Below are 26,600 nucleotides of genomic sequence, written 5' to 3'. Positions count from 1 at the left end.
ATTGGCGAACTTAGAACTGCCGCTAAAGGAAGGGGGAACAAAGTGAAGAGGAAGACCCTCTCCAAAGGAAGCCGACTTCTAGTTGAAGAGACTAGACCCAGACCTGGTATGGAGGGAGAGGGGGAGACTGCCATAGTACTAAATCTCGCCAAAATCTCGGTGAGATATCAGATATTTCGGAAATTTCGACTCTACCGGGACGAAATGCTACTTCGAAATGAAAAAAATTCAAAATTTAGGAAATTTCGGTCATTTCGATCTAAAAAATGCACCGTTTCGTCGAAATTTTGGTTATTTCGGTCCTTTCAGCATTTTGACCCCGAATGGCCAAGCAAAACTCATAGAGAAAATACATTGTTTTGGCGAAATTTCGGTCTGGCCGAAATAGCCCTTCGAGACAAGATTTAGTACTATGGAGACTGCAGGGATAGCGGAGATGGGGAGGAGCTGGGGAAAAAGGGGGAGAGGGGGGAGTGAGTGAGCTGGGGACCCTGGGTAGCAGAGACAATATACAAATTCTCGTTTCATCTCGGTCGAAATTCCGAGAATTTCAAGTATCTCGGTCTGATCGAAACAAAATGTACCTTCAAAATGTAAAAAGACCAAAACTCGATTGAAATTTCAGTCATTTCACGAAATATCAACACTTTGTAACATCTCGCCGAAATTTCGGCAAGATGTTACAAACCCACATTATAAAAGTTCCAAGTCTCGTGAGTCTCGGTCGAAATTTCGACCAAGAGCTCACAAGCCTTTGTGTTTTCCATTTTTTTGCTCCCATTTCTTCATCTTTCATTCTTTTTTTGGCGATTTTTGCTTTCTTCTTCGAATCTTCGCCGCATCTACGCCAGAATCACTTGGGGAAGTCAGTATTGAACCTTCTTAGTACATCAATGAAGCCTTTCCACTATTTTAGGTAAAACCATTTTCTCCATAAATGTTTTTTTGAAAAAAAATGATCAATATATGTTTGTCTGATGAAATTATTATATGTCAAACACTGGAGGCCGATCTACAACCTCACTGTGTCTTAATTATTATGTCCTCTAGTACTTAAAGTCTTAAACAATGTGTATGTGTAATTAACTAAGTTATACATTAGGATTCGACCGTATACTGCCAATCAAGGGTGCAAATCCAAAACACAATTGTTTATATAGGCTAAAATAGGTGTTTCCATGAAGTTTCAGGCCTTAATTTGGCCTAAAACCTACCGAAATCTTGCAGAAAAATATAGGTCAAAATATCCGAAATTTCATATATTTTGGTCAGGCCGAAACGAAATGAGATTTTAAACATTGGGCAGAGGGACCATCCTAAGGGAACCAGCCATGGTGGACGGTGGCAGGACTCAGGAGAGAGGGGAGGTCAGGTTAGGTCAGGTGTTCAAAGATAAATATACTAAACCTATATTCACTTACTTGCTTATGTTATGGGAAATTACGTACATACCCCCATGCAAAACACAATACAAGATAATAACACAATGTACCCTTATTACAAAACTCTTAACAATTAGATGTATCTTGACCTGAATGTTAATGCCTACAATAGAATTTACTCTCCATAATAGCATGATTTTTTTATAGCATCACTCCAATATAGTTTTCAGAAGCCTATGGAAAGAAACTGTTAGATTCATATTTCATTCAAAAATCTAATTGAACATTACTCCAACATAGTTTTCAGAAGACAATGGAAAGAAACTGTTAGATTCATGTCACCAACGGCCTATTTCATGCCAAAGTACAAGCATTTCCATGTTTGTTCCCTGAAATGGCATATGACCTAAATAGATATACAAATACTCTGACTCTGACATTTATGATATAAAGCCATATCCTTGATGTTAAGAAATTTAACATCAGAATATCAGATTGCCTCCTAGCATTAGCCTGTTGTTGCTGAAAGTTAGGCAAGAATACTTGTCAATTCTTATGACTCAGTACTTCAATTGGAAAACCCACCAATAAACATATCTCGGTTCAATTAAAGTGTAGTGAGAAAAAAGAATCTCTCTTACTGACAGTAGTAGACCCTCTTAGGGTCCTCCGTCTGAAGGGCTTCAAAATGAATGCTTAAACTGCATGATATGGTAGAGTCCAATAATATATGACAAACACTGATGTGCACATACACACAAAGGAAAAAAGAGACATTTATTCTGCAGTGTGAATCATTTACAATAAATCCATATATCTAGCCTGTGTTTGCTTTTTACTTATCCTTGCTTCGCTTTGACAATTAACATATATTGTGCAGTGTGAAACATTTGCATGTTCGGACAAGAATGGAACTGGAACATGCTTTATTGCTATCTGGACATGCACCCACTGACTATGTCATTGAAGTTGAAAGCTGCATTGAAGATAATGCTACCTTCCACAGGTTCAACTTTTTTGTTAGTATCAAATTACTTCTGAAATGAGTTTTAGAGTTTTGTAACACCTTTAGTGCCTCACTGCAGCATTCTAATGAATTCTGCTCGTCAAGCAGCTGATCATGCTCTAAGGATCCTTTCAAGGCTTTCTGTACCAGACCATGTCTGTAGCAGCTTGTTCCTGGGCAAGATTAAAAGAATGGAATATTCTTTATATAGGTAAGTTATTTATGCATAAAAAATAAGTATGAGAGTTCTTAATGGAAATTACAGTTTCACTTATTCCGCTATTGTGGTTTAAATCAGAATTGAACTTTGTGCTCCACATACTTCAACTCCCTCTAGTTGCAACTCAGAAGGGTTCTACCGAGAAGGCTTTATTTTAACTTTGTCTCTCAATGATGGAAGCGTAGGGTTTGGAGAGGTTGGTTATCACTCTACTTTTTTCTGGTCATGGACAAGTATATTATTCTATTGGGAAAAGAGTGTCAATGATTTATACTAGTTTCAGAATAACCTATTTCTACTTCAAGAAAGCCATAAAGAAAAACTAGTGAAGGTCTCTGGTAGATATTGCCCTATGATATGTGAGGGGGTATAAGATTGCAGATGTCAGAGGAATTGGGATTAATAAGACAGACTTGGGCTTGTCTATGATGAAAGCTTTCAAAACTAAACTGCTTTCAATGGTAGACGGTGTAATACGTTGAATGTGGGGGTGAGGGGCTTATGAGATTGCAGACCTCCAAATTGGGGCTCATTAGAAACCCATCTGGGAGAGGTGATTGTGTTATTTGGTCGCCTTCCTCGACGGGTTCCTTTAGTGCTAATGCTGCCTGGGATCACATCCGCATCAAAAACCCTCTGGTCCCCTGGAGAAATCTTCTCTGGTTCAAGCATCACATCCCCCGTCACTGCTTCACAGCCTGGAGAACGCTATCCAATTGTCTTCCAACGCAGTCCTTCTTCCATCATCTTCAGATTGCTGTCTCCCCTTCGTGCTGCCTTTGTTGGAACAATATGGAAGATACTAAGCATCTTTTCTTTGCTTGTCCTTTCTCCTCAGCTATTTGGAAGGAAGTTTTAGCCAAATGCTGGCCCAGAAGTCGAAGAATTCTTCCCTTCAGCAGATTTGGAATTTCATTTCTTTTGAGATCAATGCTAAGCTTTCTTCGGCTGCCCCCTTATTTTGTATCAACTCCCCAAGGAACAGGCTTATTGTTGTCTCCTAGGGTCTCTCCTCCATCTCCCTCCAATCCTCCTCTTCTTGAGGCTTTGGCTCTTCTTTTCTGTCTTCTTTTCGCTCCCTAAGGGAGCTGCTGTATTTTTCTCTTTGGTAGTGAATTTTTTATTCACCCAAAAAAAAAAGATAGAAGACCTCTTGGGAATTGCCAACATTCTTCTGGGTAGTGGGAGGAACACGATTTAGTCATGCCTGTTTGGATGAAAGATGTTATTACTTTTGGATCCCCCAGTTCAGTTGGAATTGGTGGTATATTTTGGCAAATGATCTTAGAGAAGTTCTCAAATACTTCCCAGTCCCATTCCAGTTGGAAAGTCCTGTGAAGCTGAGATGATCAAAGTGAGAAGCTCGGTTGGCATTAGGGACAGCATCATTTCCGATACTCTTTACAAGTGCAGATGACTTTGTCAACTTCCTAACTGGAGATGGCAGTTGAAATCATCCATTGGTGCTGATTTTTGTTCTAGTTAATCCCTTAGAGGAATTTCTGATCCTCTCATCATGAACACTTGGCAGGTTATAAGGGCCCCAGCCCCCAGTGTCCCAGTCCCCCCATGGGATAGTCGTGGGTACCCAGACCTGAAAATTTTTCAATAATAATATTTTCTGCTTTTCTGAAATAGCACATAAAGATGATTGAGATTTCCAATTCAAACTGTATGATATTGCCTGATAATCATGTCCATTTCATTAATCCAAGTTGAAAATGCTCTTGCTGGATACATATATTGGACTAAAAGATTGGGCAGTACCATCTTGGTATCAATGGAACAAATAATTCTAGAGATTTTGACGCAAGCTATGTATCTAGAAAATGCAATTCCATATTTTTCAAGAGTTATGAGAAGGTATGGCCTTCTATTATCATGTCTAATAGTTGGAATATAGGTCATGGAGGTAAGTAAGGAAGAGGGAAGACGATGGGAGAAGAAGAAGAAGACAAGGAAATGGAGAGGGAGAGAGTTCGGTGAAATTAGGTGGGAGAGTATTCTCAACTCTCCCATGTATTCACTTAACTAGGATGCCAAATTACATTCTTGCCCCAGTGCTAATATAAGATGGCAAAGGGAGGTAAAAGGAAAAAAACAAAAGCAACACATTACATCAACTTACAACATAATGGGCATGTGCCTAAAATATACCCTTATTAATTCTAACACTCCCCCTCAAGCTGGAGAATAAATGTCATACATTCCCGGCTTGCACAAAAGGCTACTGAATTGGTGATGGATAAGACCTTTGGTAAAGATGTCTTCTAGCTGGTCACCAGTCCTTATAAAAGGATTGCATGTGTCCGAAGCCAATCTTCTCTTTGATGAAGTGTCTGTCCACCTCAATATGCTTTGTTTAGTCATGTTGCATAGGATTTTGGGCTATACTTGTAGCAGCCTTGTTATCACAATAAAGTCTCATAGGTGCTTCAATATCAAACCCCAACTCTTGAACTAGCCTCTTCAACCATAGGAGTTCATAAACTCCATGAACCATAGCCCCAAACTCAGCCTCTGCACTAGATCTGACCACTACAGGTTGCTTCTTGCTCCTCTAAGTCACCAAATTACCACCCACAAAAGTACAATAACCTGATGTAGATCATCTGTCTGAAACTGAACTTGCCCAATCCACATCAGTGTAGTCTTCAATTCTCAAATGGCTGTGTTTGGGATATAGGAGGCCTTTTCTTGGGCAGGACTTCAAGTATGTGAGGATCCGGTATACATCATCTAAGTGCCCACTTTTTGGGAGCATGCATAAACTGACACACCACCTCAACTGCATAGGTAATATCTGGGCAAGTCACAAAGATAAATCAACTTTCCTACAAGTCTCTGGTATTTCTTTGCATCAACTAGTGAAGGACCACAATCTTCTCCTAATTTGTGATTCTGATCAATAGGAGAGTTTGCTGGCTTACAACCCAGCATTCCTGTCTCTTTTAGTAAGTCTAGCACAAACTTGCTTTGGTATATGTTTATTCCCTTCCTAGATCTGGACACTTGAATTCCCAAAAAATATTTCAAAGGTCCGAGATCTTTAATTTCAAACTGTTGGGCGAAATGGGACTTCAATCTTAGTATTTCAGCCTTGTCATTCCCATTCACCACAATATCATCCACATAGACAATGGGGGCTATGATAGTGTCATTACCTCGCCGGGTAAACAGTGTGTGGTCAGCTTGGCTTTGAGAGGTCCCAGTTTTCAAAATGGCCACTAAACCTCTCAAACCATGCCTTGGGAGATTGCTTGAGACCATACAATGCCTTTTTTAAGAGACACTTTCCCTTAAGTTGAAGGAAAGTTGGAGCCTGGTGGAGTTTGCAGTATACTTCCTCTTCTAAGTCACCATGGAGGAAAGCATTCTTCACATCCAGTTGATACAATGGCCAATCCCTATTAGCCGCTAGAGATAAGAGGACTCTATCGTTTTAGCCACAAGAGCAAAGGTTTCCTGGTAGTCAATGACCACCAACCTTGCCTTATATCTCTCAATAGTGCCATCTGATCTATACTTGATTATATACACCCATCTACATCCAACTGGAATTCTCCCTCTGACATTGCTTACTTCCACTTTGGGTCAGAGATAGCCTCAATGGCATTTTTGGGGATGGAAATGGAGGAAAGGGTAGTAGTGAATGCAATACTTATAGGAGAAATAGCATCATAGAAAACAAACTGGGCTATGGGATTAGTGCAAGCATTTTTCCCCTTTTGAATAGCAATGAGAAGGTCCAAATTAGAAGGAAGAGGAGTGTTACCTTAGACTAAGGAAGGTGGATCTCAGGATGTGGATCCAAAGAGGACTCTTGGCAGGTCTTCTTTCCCTTTCTTTTGTACACAACTAACTCCTTTTCATTACCAGAATCAACACCTGCATCAACAACAACCATCTCTTTGTGTTTCCCAATATCAAGCGTGAATGGTGAAATAGGTAAGGGTGGCAATAACAAGGGTAACATCAGTGACCCCTTCACTCCCTCTATTCTCCCCCTGAAGAGTAAGCTAATGGGGAGCAAAGAAAGTATAGATTCACAAAAGGTGACATCTTTGGAGAGAAATCGCCAGCGAGAAGAAGGGTGATAGCACTTATAGCCTTTGGTAAAGAAGTACCCAAGGAAAATGCATTTGAGAGCTTTGGGCTCTAGTTTAGTCCTTGCGGACTTGTTGACATGGACATAACAAACTCAGCCAAAAACTTTGGGGGGGGGGAAGAGAGAAGGTAGAAACCTGAGGAGACAAGAACAAACAGAGTAGGAGTAGTAACACTGAGACATACCAATCATATGATCGGTGGCGTCAGAGTCAATGACCCAAGATGGAGCAATGGAAGGGGCTGAGGTGGAGACCTACATGGTGGAAGCCAAAGTGTCGGACACTATGGATGCAGTAGAAGAGCTGCCCAACCGAGACATGATCCTGCTTAGCCGTCACAGTATGTGCTCGCGCTCCCCCTCGCCTGCCACTACGCATACTAAGGGGACAACCATGAAGTACCCAACACCTCTCTCTAGTGTGTCCAGGTTTTCTGCAGTGATCACATCGAAGTTTGTCTCTATCATCGTAGGCCCTTGACCTCTACCACTACTACGCCAATCTCTGTGAGAACTAGAAGTAAGAGCAGACCACTCAAGGGATGAAACTGGTCCCATGGCCACTCGCCTAGTCTCCTCACTTTGCGAGTAGCTATAGACCTCATTTAAGGAGGGAAGAGAAGACCGACCTAAAATCTGTATCCGGATAGGTTCATAGTAAGGATTGAGTCCACCAAGAATAATGAGGACACGTTCCTTCTCAAGAGTACGGTACACTTAGCTTCATCCTCGGGATTGGTCAATTAAAGGTCCCGATAGTGGTCATATTCCTCCCAAAGGCCTACAAAAGTATTGTAATACTCAGAAATTGTCCTATCACCTTGCCGCATGGTGATAATCTTCTGGAGAAGTTGGTAAACCTTGGCAGAGTATCTTGTCAAAGGTCTTGGAAAAACTATCTCAATTGTCTTCGGCAGTTTCCTTTCACATAATCCTCCTCGAAATCTCATGCTTCATCAAAAAAATCAGCCAAGTCATAACCAAGGAGTTTTCGGTTTCCTATTTCTGCTATGTAGGAGAATTAGCAGTTGGAGCTTGAATGGTGCCAGTAATATATCCAAGTTTCCCCCTACTCCGAAGAGAAAGCTTTACAGATGAGCCTAGTTAAGTAGTTGGTGTTATCCAACTTCACAATAGAGATCTAGGTGTGGGGATTCTCAAATGCTAACTGAGTGACTAGTTGAGAGGGTTGTGAGTCAACCGAAGCACCACCAGATGAAACTCCACTTAAATAAACCCTCCAAAGGGTAAGATCATCTCATAACAACCCAAAGAGTCCACATACATAAGGCATTGCATAACCATTTCACAACTAAGAAGCATCACACATTGCATTCCAAATGCAAAAAGGAGGAAAAAACTGATACTGGCTGTACCTGGCAGTCCACAAGAAGAGTTGTGCTCTAACAGCTCCTTTGATCAGCAAAGGAGGCCATATGGCAAATGAAGAAGACTCTTGGGCAATCCTAGTGAGCCATATCACAGTTTAAACAACTGCCGGAAGAGAGAGAGATAGAGAGAGCAACTGCTACAAGAGGCTGGCGGTAACCCTAGAACAGGGTAGGTGGTAACTCTAGAAGTTGTTGATGTTGACTTGAACTTCAAAATAGCTCAAATGATCACTTGAGATCTTCATGTAGGCTTTATACAAAACCTATCTCATACTTCTTCAATCGATTCACATAGCAACCTCCTCCTTGGAATCCTTTGTGCCCTAGGATTCCAAAGAGAGGAAATAGGGAAGCAAGAAAAGGAATACAACTCTCAAACTGTAGAGCTCTGATACCAAGTTGGAATTTAGGTGGAGGTAAGGAAGAGGGAAGAAAATGGGAGAAGAAGAGAGAAGGAGAAGAAGAAGAAGAAGACAAGGAAATGTGGAGGGAGAGAGTTCGGTGGAATTAGGTGGGAGAGTATTTTTCAACTCTCCAATATATTCATTCACTTAACATAGATGCCAAATTACATTCTTACCCCCCATGCTAATATAAGATAGCAAAGGGAGGTAAAAGGAAAAAAACAAAAGAACCACATTACATCAACTTATAACATAATGTGCATGTGCCTAAAATACCCTTATTATTTCTAACACTAACTTGCATGTATTGTCCTCAGGATCTTTGCTTCAGCCCACACCCATTGTATCTTTCTCCTCATAACTACAACAGCCCTCAAAGAGGGAAAAAAGGAAAAAAAAATACAAATACACAAAGGCCGGACCTCAAACAGATGAGCCAAAGGCCTGGAGAGAGGAGAGGGGGAGATCCCAGGAGAACAACAATATGCTTGTTCCTTGGGGAGTCAATACAAGAAAAGGGAGCAGCCGAAATCTTGGCTTTAATTTCAAATGAAATGGAATCCCAAATCTGACTGAGAGTCCTAGAGTTGGGAGTCCATTTCCTGAGATTACGCTCCATCCAAATGTGGATGATGACTGCCCAAAAACCCAGCTTGCCTATCGAGTCACAGAGGGATTTCCCACCGAAAGAAATATCCACCCAAATACACTCCCTGGCAAAAGGCAGAATTCTTTGGCTTCTAGGCCAACATTTGGCCAAAATACCTTTCCAAATAGAGGCGGAAATAGGGCAAGCAAAGAAAAGAGGCTCTATATCTTCGACTGCATTCCAACAAAGGCAGCACATAGGGGAGACAGTGATCTGCGTGGCGTAGGAAGGATAGCGTTGGGAGGCAGTTGGAGAACCCGTTATCTCTTACTATTGACATATTCAGATTTTTTTTTTTGGGGGGGAGGGAAGGGGGTGTTACAAATTTTTGTTATTATTACTTCCTGTGCTACATAAAGTAAATAGAAATTTCTGAGAATTCCTATATTCTGTTCCCATTTTCTTGAATTTTTTCATTTTTTTGTAAATCAAATGAAATGAACAGACAATTAGTTTGTCTAAATGATACTTTTCTAGTTGAGTGGAGCTTATTAGACAAATTATTTCAAATATTATGCATAACTTGCTTCACGCAGTTGGGATAGGCAAAATTTTGTTTTCCTAGTTCTAGTAGTGGGTAGTGACTACAAATATTTTGTATAATTTTAATCTGCTCTCATAAACAGGTTGCCCCTATGGAAATCCACAAAGAAAAGTTACAAGATGTTGAGGAGCAACTACGATGCATACTTCATTTGATCCAAGGAGCTGAAATCAGTTATCTTTTACCTTTGCGGAATGGATCATTTTCTTCTTGGATATGGGAAAGGTTAGGAATCAAGGTGGGTAGTAACCACTACATTTCTGGTGGTGATGTATGTCATCATTTGCATTCTCTATGATGGAGTTGACTTCTAGCAGTTAAATTGTTTCCTTCTTGTCCAGCCCTGTTCAATCTTTCCAAGTGTCAGATGCGGTTTGGAGATGGCAGTCCTAAATGCATTAGCAGAAAGACAAGGTTCTTCTCTATCAAGTTTACTTCTTGGCTGTGAAATTTCATCACAAGAATCTGCCTCCGTAAAAGAAGACGAAACAATGGAAAGAATGTCAAGAGTTCAGATATGTGCTCTTATAGATTCTGATGGGACTCCCAAGGATGTTGCCAGTATTGCAGCAAAACTATTTGAGGAAGGTTTCACCACAATTAAGCTTAAGGTATGATTACACCAACCAGCTTAAGGAAAATAATTATGGTTCATTTGTCATGGAGTTCATCCCTGCACAATGCGTTGTCTTTGTTGGCTGAACTTGACAGAACAGCCCTTCTAATACCCCCTTTTTCCCCCTTGCTTCTTCACCTAATGAACAGAGACCACTCTATTTAAATGTAAATCGGTAGGTGAAGGAAGGTCAAGCAAGTGGGCCTTGTTGGAATGAGTAATTTGTAAGGATGTGTAAGGGTACATAGAGAATTGTATTTATGAGTGGCTTATGGGAGAATAATTTTGTAAGTGACGGCAAATTTGTAATATCAGTTTAATTACATTAATAACACTATGGAGAAGGAATCAATTAGATTCACATCTCTATTCTCCCGTAACTGCTTCTTTTTCTCTCTAACTAGTGTGACCTGCAACCTGCTATTAACTGAACCAGCAAGGACTGGAATATTGAACTTGGTATCAGAGCTCCTTGCTGGTTTGATTGTTAACCGGGAGTAATCTCCTTTCAAGTTTTTTTTGGAACACTACAACTAAAGAGAGAAAAAATTGGCTAGGTCATTGCCAAAGAATAAATCAATCCATTAACCAAAATCATCTTAAATTTCCTAGACCAACTACTAATATAATATCAAGAGTTTCCTGAGTACAACTATAGGACAGCTTAGGACTCTATGATTTTAGATTTCTTAAAATAACTCATAAACTAACAATTAATAAAATATAATACAAATTCCTATCCAACGATCACCAACATGGGACCCACTAATAACATAATCAATTTTGTGCACCTGCTTAAAACCCCATTTTTTGGGCTTTATATTTTAGCCCATTACAACAGTTAAACCAAAAAACTAAGGCCCAATCCAACTACTACTACTAAAACCTGGTTCAAATTTAACCTGGCCTGCATTAAAAGGACCTTAGTCTAGATACAGGAGATTGAATGAATAAAATGGAAGGTCTTCCCCAAGTATTGGAACATTAATAAAATCAGTGAATGAATCTTCTGTTACAGGTTGCACGGAGATCAAATCCGCTTGAGGATGCTGCTGTTATCCAAGAAATTAGACAGAAGATTGGGTACAAGATCAAAATCCGTGCTGATGCTAATCAAAAATGGACATTTGAACAAGCAATTCAATTTGCTTCTGCTGTAAAGTGTTGTGATCTGCAATATATTGAGGTGCAGTTTACTGGATTTATGTTTTTAACTATTCTATCTATTATGTATGTCTCGAATTCTTGGACCCGTTTCGAAGAATGACCCACTCCGACATTTTTGGTGGCGACCCAAATGGAACTTTTTCTGAGATCTGTGATGGTAGCGGAGGGCTTGGGCCTATCGAGCCCAGCCCTGATCTCGTTGGGGGTGCGGGGGCGAAGCCCCGCAGTACGGTTCGACCCGACCCGATGGATCGACCCAGATCCGATGGAGGAGTATTTATGTTCTTTACCCGCTTTATTTTAAAGGTGAGTAAGATTTGGGGTTTTCGTTTTAGGGTTTCTGGGAGAGAGCAGCAACGCCGTTTTGGGTGTTCTTGAGACATCTCCTTTGTAATTTTTCTCCGATTTGCATAGTGAATCATATTCGCCTTCGCCCGTGGATGTAGTACACCATACTGGTGTGTGAACCACGTTATACTCTGTTCTTGTTTCTTTTCGTGTTTTTGGTTGGTGTTTGTTCTAACACTGTCTAAAGTAAATATTCTGCTAGTGTATAACTGTAAATCACTTTTCCACTTTGCAGTTCCATCTCTTTTGTACCATCAGCATTCAGCATCTCTCTTTTTTACTTTTCAAACACTTTTGGCAATTTCACAAATTACAAACAACAAAGGGTTTCTATTTGGGCAAGAAGACACAGATCACTTGTTTTTCTCTTGCCCTTTTGCTACTTCCATTTGGGCTCGAGTCCTTTGCTCTTGCTGGCCAGGTAGAAGAAGTCCCCTCCCCCTTCACCGGGAGTGGGTTTGGATTGATATGACATTTGGAGGGAATTCAATTGGCGATTCAGTTGGCAAGCTAGCCTTTTGTGCCGCTATCTCCCACATTTGGATGGAACGCAACCTTAAAAGATGGACTTCCAACTCTCGCTCTCTTGACAAGATTTGGACTGCCATCCCCTTTGATGTTTCATCTAAAATTAGCTCGCTTCCTCTCGCTGCTGTAAAGGATACCCCAAGGGACAGGCTCATTGTTTGTATCCACTGCTTCTAACAATGATTCATCCATCCTAAGTTGATGCATGTAGTGGTACTTGGGATTGAGATAGTATGCTGAGAATTACATAAATAACTTATCAATGCTTCTGAATATGTAAATGGAATGTAAATTGACTTAAGTTCCTTGAATTAAATATATAAAACTCACCAAGTGCTTCTCCCATCGGTCCTCAACAATTTTCAGGTACACCTTCCCACCTCGAGGTAACACTGTTCTCCCGCACTCCTTCATCATCTCCATGGCAGCATACAAATGTGGCAAGATAGGCTTCTTCTCAGAGTCTACCATCCTCAGTATTTTTACCATTGGCTCCAATATAAGAATGACCTTCTTGTCTTGTCCACTTAATCATATCTGTTATCATGGATCTCTACCTCATTTCCTTAAGGATGAGATTAATGTGGGTTGCACATGGTGTCCAAAAGAGATAGATCTTGTTGTTGTGCCTGTTCATCAGTCTCTTGCCTTCCTTCTTAAAGTTGCTCTTGTTGTCCATCACCACTTGGACAACGCTCTGTGGCCCTACCTCATCTACCACATCCTTCAGCAACTTGTAGATATACTTTGCATACTTTTTCTCCTTGGATGCATCCACGGACTTTAATGATGGACTGTCTAGTGGGTCTAGTCCAACCATCACACATCATAGTCACTCCATAGTTCGTCCATGTCCCTTTCAATGTGTCAATGTACTCGTCCAGCTCCTTTTGCTGGGGCAAATAGAGATTCATCAATTCCCATGGAGTGTGCCCCTTCACTCTTGGGCCAACCTTCCCTGCAATGTCAAGTATGTCTTTCTTCTGCATCTTTCTTGGATTTTTAATGCTTTAAAGAGGGATGGGACCATGATAGCAAAGGGCAACAGAATGCTACTATGGTACATAGTATCTTCAGGGTCTACATGCTTGCATCAGGAATTCCATGAGAAAATTTGATCGTCATAGGTGATTACAATATATGTCAGTATATAGGCATTAATGATATTGCGAGACTTCTGGTGACCTTGGAAACAAGATATTTGGTGATATTTTTTCCTCTTTTTCCCCTTGCTTTACCTTTTTCCACATTAAAGAGGAGAGGATTGTACATTTTTAGTCATACTACTGCCATATGTGTTTGTTTTTTTTTTTTACTTCCTGAATCTATATCATTGATTGCAAAAATTGAGCTGCTAATTCTGTTTTCCAACTTCCCCATTTCAGGAACCTGTGGTTTTTGAAGATGATATTATCAGGTTTTGTGAAGAAACTGGTTTACCTGCTGCTTTAGATGAAAGTATTGACGGTATGCATGAAGATCCTCTCAATATGCTTTCAGTGTACAAACACCCAGGCATAGTTGCTGTTGTAAGTGAAAACTGTTCCTTTGAAAATGATAAGATCATTGAATAGGGATTTCTCTGTATATTTCTATGGATATGTCTTTATTGCTTCATGCTGGCACCAGGTAATCAAACCAAATGTTGTTGGTGGGTTTGAAAATGCGGCACTGATTGCAAAGTGGGCTCAGCAGCATGACAAGATGGCTGTTATCAGTTCTGCTTTTGAAAGTAGCCTTAGTTTGTCAGTATATATTCAGTTTGCAAACTATCTTGAGCAGCAATACACACGCATATGCAGAGTTAAGGACAAAGAAACTAAGCCAACAATAGCTCATGGCCTTGGGACTTATCGATGGCTTAAAGAAGATGTCACTGCTAAACCACTCAAGACGTGTGTTCATTCCCATGGGGATAAGGTTGAAGTGTCGGTGCAAGATGCAGCTCTGCTTCTTCGGAATTTTCGGATCAATCATGAAATCATCCAGAGAAGCTACATGGAAGAAGAAATTCAGACATATCGAGTTTCAGTCAATTGTCAGGGGTTCTCCTATTCCCTCAAAGTTCGAGAAGCTGGAAAATACATACATGTAAGTGTCTCAGCAATACAAGCGGAACTTTTTCGTAAAGGAGTAAGAGTTGTCAAACAGAATAGTATGAGGACATAAAAAAATGTGATTGCGTGTTAGTCTAGAAAAATTAAAATATGTGCGCAGTGTGATCTATATCACCGTTACTCTTTTGGAAAGCATTGGTTTCCTATGATAAAACATGATTTTGACCTGACTTGATCAATATTCCTCATTGTTCTGCTTGGTCCTTTTGTAGCCTATGGACTTTTGGTGAAAGTGTCAATGTGAAAATTTTAGCAACTGCCGAAAGATGCTTTTATCTGGGTAGATTGAAACTACATTATAAAGGGTCTGTACCACCAATCATAGACATAGTACTAAAACTCACGAAATTTCGGTCGAGATATCGAATATTTCGACCTGTCCGAAACGAAACGCTAGTCCGATATGAAAAAATGCAATATTTCGAATATTTCGGTGAAATTTCGGTCATCTCGTTTCGGAAATCTCGGTAATTTCGGTCATCTCGTTTTGAAATTTTCGGAAATCTCGGTCATTTTTTGCATTTTACACCCACAGAAAAAATACCCTATTTCGATGAAATTTCGGTCAGACCGAAACACCGAAACACCGAAACGAAACGAGATTTAGTACCATGATCATAGATGATTGGCACAAACTGCCATAATGACCTGCACTTGTATTGGGATATGATAGAATGGCAAATGGAAAAGGTAGATTCAACAGTACACTTCACTCTGAAATGTCAGTGCCCTCACTTGTAGTGATGACTTTGACTATTTAGGGGACATATGGCATGAACTATTCATAAATCCGCCAGTGTTTGCTGCCAGTTACAAGCCCAGATAAAGGAGGAGGGTTGGTGCGTCAGATTGGGAGCCGGCACCAGAAAGAAGAAAAAAAAAAAAAAAAAAACTAGCCAAACCCTTTTACATGGATTCTACAAGCTTATATTATAAACGTTATGCTAGGGCGTGCCCCCGACAAAATAAGCGATGCACTACACTATAACCCGGGTGTAGTAAAAAGTGAGCAAGGGTTAGCTAGGGCGTCCCCTCTAAGCGACACATTGCGTCAACGCTCGGATGCGGTGACAAAGTAGGGGCAAGGGTTCTTGCACCATGTACGAGTGCGGGTAAAGAAGCTAGTCCAAAAGCGTAGGATTAGATTAGCATCTTGGAACATTGGATCTTTACTAGGCTAGAATTGATAGATGTAATGAGGATAAGAAGGATTAACATAGCCTCTATTCAAGAGACTAGATGGAAGAGTAAAAAAGCTAAGGAGTTGGACGACTTTAAAGTTTGTTATATGGGGGATAAAAGTAATAGAAGTGGAGTGGGCATAGAAGTGGATAAAGATTTAATAAATGATGTGGTGGATGTTAAAAGATTCGGATATAGGATTATATCCATCAAGTTTGTGTTGGAGAAAGTGATTGTCAATATAATTAGCACTTGTGAGAAATTCTAGAGCACTAATGGAGGAGAGGAGGAAGAAGAAGTAGAAGATAAAGAGAATTGGCGCAATCTGCCCACGGTTGTGTTATGAGCAGCTTAGCACAAACCGTGGGCCTAGCCTTTATTTATATTCAACCTTAGCACATAACAGAGCCGAATTAACATAAGTAATCAACAGTTTACCTAAAATACCCCCCACATTAACTAAGCTTACAAATATAAAACGACATACTTAACACTCCCCCTCAAGCTGGAGCATAGACATCACCCATGCCCAGCTTGGAACATCCTTGTAGAAAAACAGCTCAAAATAAGGCTTTACTAAACAAATCCCCAAGTTGATGATGAGAGCTAACAAACGGAGTGGAAATTACGTTCGTCATTATAGGGTCCCAAACAAAGTGACAATCTACTTCAATATATTTCATTCGCTCAAGGAAAATGGGATTATTGGCAATATAAATTGCCGCTTGGTTATCACAAAACATCTCCATCAGTTGATCAGTAGAATAACCAAGCTCTCGAACAAAGGACCAAAGCCACATCTACTCAGCAGCAGCGTGAGCCATAGCTCTATACTTTGCTTCAGCACTGGAACGAGTAACAATAGTTTGTTTCTTACTTCTCCATATAACAAGATTACCGCCAAAGAAAGTACAATACCCTATAGACGACCATCTATCGCCATTAGCTCCAGCCTATTCAGCATCAGAATAACCAACAATATTAGTATGACCGTGACAACAGTAAATGAGTTCCTTTCCTGGAGCACCACTTTGAGATATCTCAGTATACGACAGGTTGCCTCCCAATGAACATGCGTAGTTATCTGCATAAACTGACTAATTATACCAACAACAAATGATATAACCAGTCAAGTAACAACGAGATATATCAGCATGCCAACAAGTCCTCGATATTGATGCTTATCTTCAAAGTCTTTGTCATCAGAAGCCTCAAGTTTTACAACAGGATCCATAGGAGTATCTACAGGCTTATAACCTAATATCCCTATATCACTCAGAAGATCAAGAACATATTTCCGTTGAGACAGACTGAGACCCTTCTTACTGCGAATAACCTCAATACCAAGGAAGTAGCGGAGAGCACCCAAGTCTTCCATCTGAAAATGTTGTTGTAAATAAGTCTTAACCTATGCGATCCCAAACATATCATTACTACAGACAATTATATCATCAACATAAACAACCAGTATAATAACTTTGGAGTCCAAGCAACGAACGAAAACAGAGTGATCTGAGTAACACGGAGAGAAAACACATAGGAACAACTTTGCTAAACTTATCAAACCATGCTCGTGGGGACTGTTTAAGCCCATAATAGCTTTGTGGAGCCTACAGACTTTCTCAATATCCTCCTGAGCAACATACCCAGCAGGTTGCTCCATATAAACCTCTTGTAAGTCACCATACAAAAATGCATTCTTGATGTCTAACTAGTAAAGAGGCCAATCAAGATGAACAGCCAAAGATATTCGTACAGAATTTAACCGAGCAACAAGCTAAAAAGTCTCAAGGTAGTCAACCCCATAAGTCTGTGTGTAGCCCTTAGCAACCAATCGAGCTTTTAACCGGTCTATTGAACCATCAGGATGATACTTAATGGTGTACACCCAACAACACATTACAAGGTCCTTACCAGGACGTAGAGTAACCAAAATCCAAGTCTTGTGAGAGAGAGCAAGGTATCCATTGCAATTTTCCACCCAAGGTAATGCAAAGCTTCTTGGTAATAGGAAGGAACAATGTGAGATGTGATAGACATAGCAAATTGACGAAGAGAGACAAGAAGATGGGATATTGACACGTAATTGGCAATCGGATAAGCTATGTTGAAGTATATCGAGCTAGGGTTAGGGAGAGTATCTCGATTAGAATATTCCTATTTTAATCGAGATACCTGCCTAGGTGTCTTTCTTTGATTGTAACTAGCTTTTGTTCCTAGTCCTAGTTTGTTTCCTAGTTATCTTAGAAATAGAAAATTAGAAACATCTAAGCTAACTAGAAAACAAACTAGGAATAGGAATAGAAGCTAATTACAATCAAAGAAAGAGTCCTAGATAGGTATCTTGATTGGAATAGGAATATTCTAATCGAGATATTCTCCCTACCTTGATATACTTTTTTTTTTTGGATGAATAAAAATTTAAATACGAAGAAAAAGGGGGGGGGGAAGTTTAATATACTTCAACAAGCTACCAAGGAAGTTTAAGTACAAGAACAAGTACCTTTCCGAAGAGCAATAAGAAGATAAGTGGCAGAGAGAGGATTTCCAGGCAAAGAAGCAAATGGTGACGGTGGAGGGACGACCGGCACAATTGGTATGATGAAAGGCCTAGCCTAGTTTCTGCTTTATTGGGACTTATTGTATTGTCCATATTGTAATCATCAAAGCTACCGAGTAGGTGCTTGGTAGTAGGGGTTGGTGCTTCTTGGTAGTTGGTGCTCCTTTGTAGTCGTAGCTGCATAAACTAGGGGTTGTAGCTCCTTATGGTTGGTGCCAGTGCCACATAAACTGGTCATTGGGGCAACCAACTGTGGGTACAATCGAACTTTTGTATTGTGCATTGTACTGAGACTTGATTTTGGTCAAAGCGAATAGATCATTTGCACCGTGGATGCAGGCACACTGTTGAACCACGTAAGCCTTGTCTTGTGGTGTGTGCCTTTGTGGATTGTGTATGCCTTTGTTTTGTGGATGTATCTTTTGCATGATGGTTTTTGGAGGATGTGTTATGTGATGTGTAGCTAGTGATAGCCATATTGTATGTGTGTGTGTGTAGATGTGTGGTTGAGTGTTACTGACGCCAACAATTGAGTTGAGGAGACGAACGAGTTGGGATTGAGTTTTTTATCACCACTACTAATTCAACCCCCCTCTCAGTAGCCATCTCAGTTCAACAATATGAAAAACCAAACTAACTCTTGAAACAAGGACTCCATACATCAGAATGAACTAAAGAAAATAAAGGACTCCGAGAAGGGAATGAAGTACGATGATCCTTTCCAAGCTCACACGTCTCACTCAATACGAGAATTAACCTTACAATTAGGAACCATATGTTGGAGCTTGGAAAGAGAAGGATGTCCAAACCTGTAATGCCACTGAAGAAAAGAAATACTAGAGGTAGGAAACGCGGTAATAGGTATAAAAATAATATAAGCCATTCTTCTCATGCCCTTCGTCAATCATCTTCTTTGACTTAAGATCCTGAAAGACACAGCAAGTGAGATAAAAGCTAATTGAAAATTTTAGTGACTTAGTAAGTTGACTAACATACAGAATATTTAAAGGTTGATGGGGTATATAAAGTACAGAAGTTAAATTAGTAAGAGAATGTAAGGGAAAAAAAACTAGATACAAACGCCTTAGTAGAGGAGCCATCAACAAGTATGACTCTAGAAGGGTGACTAATCTTTTGAGAAGAGGAGAATACGTGGGACTTACTAGTTAATAACCCACAGTGTAGAGAAGAGGAAGCAAGAAATGCACCAGTACTTGAATGAGCAATTGTAGCAGTGGATGTAGATGCAAATGTCTCAAGTTGCTGAACATGTTTAAATGATTGATTTACAAGGTCATCTCGTAATGGAGAGGCAGACTGACTACCTCCAGGTGTAGAAGCAAGATTGGCAGCAGAAGATGGCACCCTTGTAGAACTCCCTTCAGATGTAGTAGTATTAGCGAACTGTTGCTGAGCCCACTTAGGTCTACCATGCTTCGCCCAACATGCATCAATAGTATGATTTACTTTTCCACAGTAAGTACACTGATGTATGCCTTGGTCAAGCTGCTGCCCTCTTCCTCTTTCGCCACCATGACCTCATCCTCTACCAGGAAAACCAGCACCACAACCACCACTATTAGAAACAAAGGCTAAATTATCCTTATAAAAGGACAGTTTTGATTTGGCAAGGGAGCGATGCGTTAAATCCAACAAGACACGTCATTAAAAAGATCTTCTCTCTTGCAAGGATCTGGCTTTGACAGGTTGCAAGTCAGTATCTAAGACAAATAAAAATTTAGCCATAAGAAACCCTACACGCTGAGATTTTAAAACTTGAAGGTCAGTAGACAGAAGCTGTTATACATTAAGCTCCTCCCACATGTTTTGAGTGCACTATAATAATTATCCATTGATTTACCATTCTATTTGATGGAGAAAAACTTCTCATAAAGATCGTATACTCGAGACATGTTTTTACCCTAAGAGAAACTTTCTTTGAAATCGTTCCAGATACCTTTAGCAGTGGTGTGGAACATAATGTTAGCTGCAACAGAAGGCTCCATGTTGTTCCAGAGCCATACAAGGAGAGCATCATTTTCACAATTTCACTCGTCCATTCTTTATACTCCTTGAAGTCTGGAGGTGGAGGATCATGAATCAACTAGTCCATCTTTCGCTTGGCATTGATGTATATTTTACTGCTTATGCCCAAAAGGTAGATAATTAGAGGCACCGCTAAGCTTGGACACTTACAGAGTCCACTGGAGGTTTTGAATAACCCAATATATATATAAAGAAATAACTAGAAGCAATATCACCAGTAAACTACAATCTTGATTAAACACAGCAGCACACTAGTTGATGAATATATCAAGAAGAATGACCAGCAGCAATACCAAAAAACAGTTCGTCAAAGTAAACAATATGATGGGGCTCCAATTCTGATCAGATATAGCAGGCCAAAGTATATAAAATCCCCACAACATTGCAATGATCTAATGACAGGATTAGTAGTAGGAAGCAAAAAACCAAATTCTGAAATCACAAACCCAGATTTGGAGAGATTTTGTGTCACAGCAAATCAGAGGCTTGGATCAACCTCAAACTCAGGTCAAAGGACCTAATCAGATGTGCCTTTAATGCCCCAAAATATTGGGATGATAGATGGACAGATCCTCAGTAATAATGGCAGATCTCGATTCTGCCCAAAAAACTGGGAATCTGCTAGATACAAAAGGATTCAAAAAATCACTGCCGCAGGTGGAAAGTCTTCAAGGAATGAATACTACAGGTCGTGTACTCCATGTACTTGATGTTACTTGATGTCTTCAAAGTGGATTAATGTTGTAGAGTGTGGAGAAATTGTGTAATATGGCTTGTGACTTATTGATCACAGCCCCTCTTTATTTATAATAAATGAGAAAACATTCTAGAATAGGATAGGGACATATATACCCCTAGGACATAAATACCCTTGAACCCATTTTTCAACACTCCCCCTCAAGTTGGTGCATAAACATCAAACATGCCCAACTTGCTAACAATAGACATAAAACTCTTGCTATTAAGACTCTTAGTAAGAATGTCGGCTAGTTGATCTCCTAACTTAACAAAGGGAATGCCAATCAATCCTTGCTCCAGCTTCTCCTTGATAAAAGATTGATCAATCTCAACATTCTTGTTACGATCATGTTGAACTGGGTTATGAGTGATACTTATTGCTGATTTGCTATCACAGTACAGATGCATAGGCAATGTAACAAGAACTCACAAATCAACAAGAATGCCTTTCAGCCAAAGAAGCTCACAAATGCCATGGGCCATCACTCGAAATTCTGCTTCAGCACTAGATCGAGCAACCACCGACTGTTTCTTACTCCTCCAAGTCACTAGATTACCTCCAACGAAAGTACAGTACCCAGAGGTAGACCTCCTGTCATCTGGACATCCAGCCCAATCTGCATCAGTGTGGGCCTCAATCCGTAAATGACCCTGGGAAGAAAAGAAAAAACCTTTCCCAAGTGCAGAATTCAAATATCTTAAGATCCTGTATGCTGCCTCTAGGTGAGTGGAGTGAGGATCATGCATATACTGACTCACAACACTTACAGCAAAGGCAATATCAGGTCGTGTGTGAGATAGGTAGATTAACCTGCCAACTAATCGCTGATAGCTGCCTCTGTCCACTGGATCTCCATCTTTACTCTTTAGGTGGGCATTCGGTCGCAAGGGGGTATCTTTAGGTTTGCACCCCAACATATTTGTTTCAGATAACAAATCAAGAGTATATTTCCGTTGTGACAGGAAGATACCCTAGCAGAATAGGCAACCTCAATCCCAAGAAAATATCTAAGTTGTCCTAGATTCTTGATCTCAAATTCTGTCTCCTAATAAGTCTTTAACTTCTTTATCTCATCAACAACGTATCCAGTGATAATGATGTTATCAACATACACAATCAGCACAGTGATGAGCTTGTCTCTCTTCTTGATAAACAAAGTATGGTCAGCATCACTTTGTTTGTAGCCGATGGACACCATTGCTCTATGGAATCTCCCAAACCAAGCTCTTGGAGACTGTTTCAAACCATATAGAGACTTTTTGAGATGACACACTTTTCCTTGGGTTTGTTTATCAGTAACACCCGGAGGTATATCCATGTACACCTCCTCTTCAAGCTCTCTATGGAAAAAGGCATTCTTCACAACCGGTTGTTAAAGATCCCATCCTTGATTGGCACTCTCAAAATGATGACTTTAACAGTATTTATCTTTGCAACGGGGGCAAAGGTTTCTTTATAGTCAATCCCACTAGTCTGAGTGAACCCTCTAGCAACTAATCTCGCCTTATATCACTCCACGATCCCATCAGCCTTGTGTTTGATAGTGAAGACCCATTTGCAGCCGACTGATTTCTTTCCCGGAGGAACACTTACCACATTGCACGTCTCATTCTTTTCCAAAGCTCTCATCTCCTCATTCATTGTATCTTTCCATCTTGAAATGGCCATTACTTCCTGCCAGGTATTAGGAATAGAAATAGAAGACAGAGTGGAAACAAAAGCATGGAAGGAAGGAGATAGAGAGTCATAAGAAACAACATTGGAGATGGGATGTTGAGTACAAATTCTTTGGGGTTTACGAATAGTAATTGGTAAATCTAAACTAGGATCCAAAGGAGACTTACCAGAAGCAATGAGCAAAGAACCTAGATCTGGGAGCAACAATTGGTTAGGTGCAGTGGTGATGATATTGTCAACTTGCTTCTGTTTGTGCCATGTTCCTCTGGTAAAAACCTTCAAAGGATCAGATTTCCCAGTCTCCATCTCCCCTTGCACTTGAGATTGCGTCTGCTCCTGTCCCATTATTCCATCCTCAAGTTCAACACCGGAAGTGTCTTCTACCATGGGAACATCAAGAGAAGTAATCAAAGGAGCTATTGTATCCTCTTCTAGTCTTCACTAGAAGACTTCCCCTGAAGAGGAGTGGGAGATGGAAAATACGCCTCCCCCTCGCGAAAAACCTCATCCATAGTAACAAATAATTTTCGAGAAGGAGGATGATAACACGTATACCCCTTTTGCGTAGCAGAATAGCCCAAAAAAATACAACACAGCCCCTTGGGATCAAACTTGCCATGAACATGGTGATTCCGGGCAAATACCACACAGCCAAACACTTTGGGAGGCACCACAAAGGAGGGGGAACCCATCAGCAGCACAATTGGACAGAAGGAGGACAACACCCGGGAGGGCAGCTGATTAATGAAATAAGCTGCCAATAGGACAGCATCCCCCCAAAACTGAGGCGGAACATTCATGGCGAACAGCAAAGATCTGGCAACCTCCAAAAGATGGTGATTCTTCCCGGGAGTAATCCATGCAAGGTGCAAGCAGTAGATATATAAAAACAGCAACACTCCATGTAAGAAACCCTAGTTTTTCATGTTTTTCCCAACTAGGGTTTCATAGAATATACAACAGCATAGGTTGCTGCAAACCATCAGGAAAAAAAAAAGTCCTAGTAAAGGACTTTCAAAACAGAGAAAGGAGTAGTAGGAACTGGTCAGACTGCTCTGATACCATGTGAAAATTAAAGAATAAAGAAGAAGAAGAACCCTAGAGCTCACGGTAGGTCAGAATAGCCTACCGTGAGTCTATGCCCACCTATTTATAAATTAATAATAAACGGTAAATTACAATTAAGGATAAGAAAACATAACTACAAATAAATCCAGACAATAATAAAGATATGACAGAAAACCCCCTGTGACTTGACTTAACTATACTATTTAATGAAAGACTTTTCTAGGATTTCTTTATGTTTTTGCCTCTAATGACTTGATTGTTCTCATGTAATCAAGTTCATATTTTGGTTGTCATCATCGTTTTGAAACATCAAAGGTTGTAAGTGCTCAAAATAAGAAAGTAATTAGTGTACCAAAGAACCTGAAATTTATCAGAAATAACTTTGCTGCAATTTAAATGGTGTTCCTTTGAGGTTCTCGTCCGAGTACGTTCTAACCCTTTATGGAGTAGAATCCTTTGTACTTCCCATTTGTGCATGAGCAAGTGTTTTGTTTGTTCAATTTATGAGTGTTTACTCATACCATGATTTAGATGATGCAGGACAAGGTAATCATATTCCTTCATGGCTTTCTTGGAACTGGAGAAGACTGGATTCCTATAATGAAGTCCCTTTCAGTCACAGCAAGATGCATTTCAGTTGATCTTCCAGGCCATGGGGAATCACAGATACAAAATTGTGCCAATGAGGAGGGAAAAGTAGAGTCGAGTGTTTCAATTGAAGTGGTTGCGGATGTGCTGCATAAGCTGATTCAAGAAATTACTCCTGGAAGAGTTGTCCTTGTAGGATACTCAATGGGAGCCAGAGTTGCACTATACATGGCCCTGAGATGCAGCAAGAAGGTATGTCACTATTCTAATAATCTATTTTTCTTTGACTCGAGTAATTTTCTTGGAAAAAATTGTCTACTCCAAGTTGCTAACAAATCCATGCTTCTTTAAGATCGGTGGAGCAGTGATAATATCAGGAAGTCCAGGATTAAAGGATGAGGCAATGAGAAAAATTCGTACAGCGCAAGATGATTCAAAGGCACGATATCTTAGTGCTCATGGTTTACAGTGCTTCTTAGACATGTGGTATGCAGGAGATATATGGAATAGGTGATTATTTTCTTTTTTTTGTCAAGTTCTTAATTTAATGCTGTCCTCATGGGCACACGCTTTAGAATGGATGAAGATAATCACTGTACAGAGTGTGAAGGTAGCCAGTATATGCAGAGATGCTTGTTGTTTCTTTACTGTCAGTTAAAAGGCCATGCATAACTGTGTTTCTTTGTGACAGCTTACGAAATCATCCATATTTTGGACAAATAGTTGAGAGCCGTGCACATCATGATGATGTATCTGCTCTTGCAAAGGCTCTGTCAGGTTTAAGCGTTGGGAGACAGCCGTAAGATTTCTGTATTATTTTGAAGTTTTGTACTCCTAATCAAGAAGTGATTTCTTAATGTAGCCACTAAAGCTTAAAAGTGAGTTTTGAATCTTATTACTAAATTTTTCCATTTTAGATTTTCTAGCAATACATCTTTTGGAAGTTGAACCATCCTTCAGGCACCTGGAAATGTCAAGGCTTGAAAACCTTCAGTACTACAATGCCCATTAACTTCTACTGTCTCATCTATTATCAGAATTCCATGGAAATTTGGTTTCCAGCCATAGCAAGTTTTCCTGTGCCACCACCTTAAAAGATAGGGATCCTGCATCCTTTTCAGTGATGTCTACACCTAGGTGGTACAGACAAATATGCTCAGGAGAAACACATACAATAACTGTATTTTCTGTTACTATTACAAGTGTTTGAAGTCCTGTCATATTATAGGGGGTTTTGCTTACAAACTGAAATTTGACTTAATTTTAAGCTCATTTAATCACAGTAGTCCATGAGAATCATGAAGGTAACCTTAGGTTAAACATAGGATGGTTCAGTGACTTGTATAGAGTTTTCCACCCAGATTCACTAGGCCAGCTAAATAGTGAATTCCATTCTGCAAAATCTTCAAAAGTACTTTTTTTTTTCCCTTGCTGCGGTATACTCAGATTCCATGTGTTTTCTCTTTCCCATGGTAGGTCCTTGTGGGAAGACTTGAAGCAATGCACAAAGCCCCTACTGTTCATTGTCGGAGAAAAAGATAGAAAGTTCAAGGAAATTGCTCATCAGATGTGCCAAGAAATAAGTAATAATCCAGGGAACAAAGATAATGAAGGGAAAAAGATCCATGAAATGATTGAGGTATCAGACTGTGGCCACGCTGTTCATGTGGAAAGTCCCCTTTCGGTGATCAATTCATTGAGGAAATTGCTGACAAATTTGGAAGTGTGACCTGTTTGATTAAGAGAACCAGACCCATTTGGGACCATATAGTTTGATGCTGCATTTAGTGTGCAGGGGGAAAGGATGTGGATTATCCTGATGACAACCTTGGGCGCCTTCATTCTCAGGCATTTCTGTTGAACTTACAGTCACAAATATCACTTTGAAGTGAAGAGAGAAGTTCTTTATTGCAGAACTGCTGTCTGGTAATGTCCAACTGTACACTATCTCAATGTTGTAAAGAAACCCACTTCACCTCATACACTGACTTTGTCTATGCTGGGTTGCATGCAAAATTTATTTATTTATTTATTATGATCTTTGTATTTTTTATTGCTCTTAGGGGTACCTTTTTTTTTTTTTAGGCTTTATTTTGTTCCATATAAAAAGGCAAAAAAATGAAAGATTTTTTTCCTATAAAATAGGATTTTCCGTGATTTGTTTTACATTGATTGTAGAAAATGACATTGAAAAAAAATTTAAAAAAAATTTATGGGGTAAAATTTTCATGTAAAATATCATTTGTAGAAACAATTTTAC

The 26,600-nt window shown here is 39.9% G+C and overlaps 1 protein-coding gene across 2 annotated transcripts in view; it reads left to right on the top strand.

The window, feature by feature from the left end:
* LOC122664179 (protein PHYLLO, chloroplastic) overlaps positions 1 to 26,202 on the top strand; it is a 125,413-nt gene extending 99,211 nt beyond the window's left edge. Inside the window, exons 17-29 of one of the 2 annotated variants that reach the window (XM_043859894.1) lie at positions 2,263 to 2,388; positions 2,468 to 2,599; positions 2,687 to 2,804; positions 9,787 to 9,942; positions 10,046 to 10,315; positions 11,339 to 11,506; positions 13,749 to 13,892; positions 13,993 to 14,454; positions 24,284 to 24,592; positions 24,693 to 24,850; positions 25,032 to 25,139; positions 25,817 to 26,062; positions 26,104 to 26,202. In XM_043859894.1, coding sequence (XP_043715829.1) covers positions 2,263 to 2,388; positions 2,468 to 2,599; positions 2,687 to 2,804; positions 9,787 to 9,942; positions 10,046 to 10,315; positions 11,339 to 11,506; positions 13,749 to 13,892; positions 13,993 to 14,454; positions 24,284 to 24,592; positions 24,693 to 24,850; positions 25,032 to 25,139; positions 25,817 to 26,062; positions 26,104 to 26,116 — 2,410 coding nt within the window. In that variant the 3' untranslated portion in view covers positions 26,117 to 26,202. Of the gene's footprint in view, positions 1 to 2,262; positions 2,389 to 2,467; positions 2,600 to 2,686; positions 2,805 to 9,786; positions 9,943 to 10,045; positions 10,316 to 11,338; positions 11,507 to 13,748; positions 13,893 to 13,992; positions 14,455 to 24,283; positions 24,593 to 24,692; positions 24,851 to 25,031; positions 25,140 to 25,816 lie in introns of both variants that reach the window. The other variant, XM_043859895.1, reaches the window with a different exon arrangement.
* The last annotated feature ends 398 nt before the right edge of the window (positions 26,203 to 26,600 follow it).

This window comes from Telopea speciosissima, chromosome 6 (genome assembly GCF_018873765.1).
Source record: "Telopea speciosissima isolate NSW1024214 ecotype Mountain lineage chromosome 6, Tspe_v1, whole genome shotgun sequence".
Taxonomy (NCBI): Eukaryota; Viridiplantae; Streptophyta; class Magnoliopsida; order Proteales; family Proteaceae; genus Telopea; species Telopea speciosissima.
The sequence above is the reverse complement of the archived record's forward strand: the minus strand, read 5'-3'. Positions and strand labels throughout refer to the sequence as shown.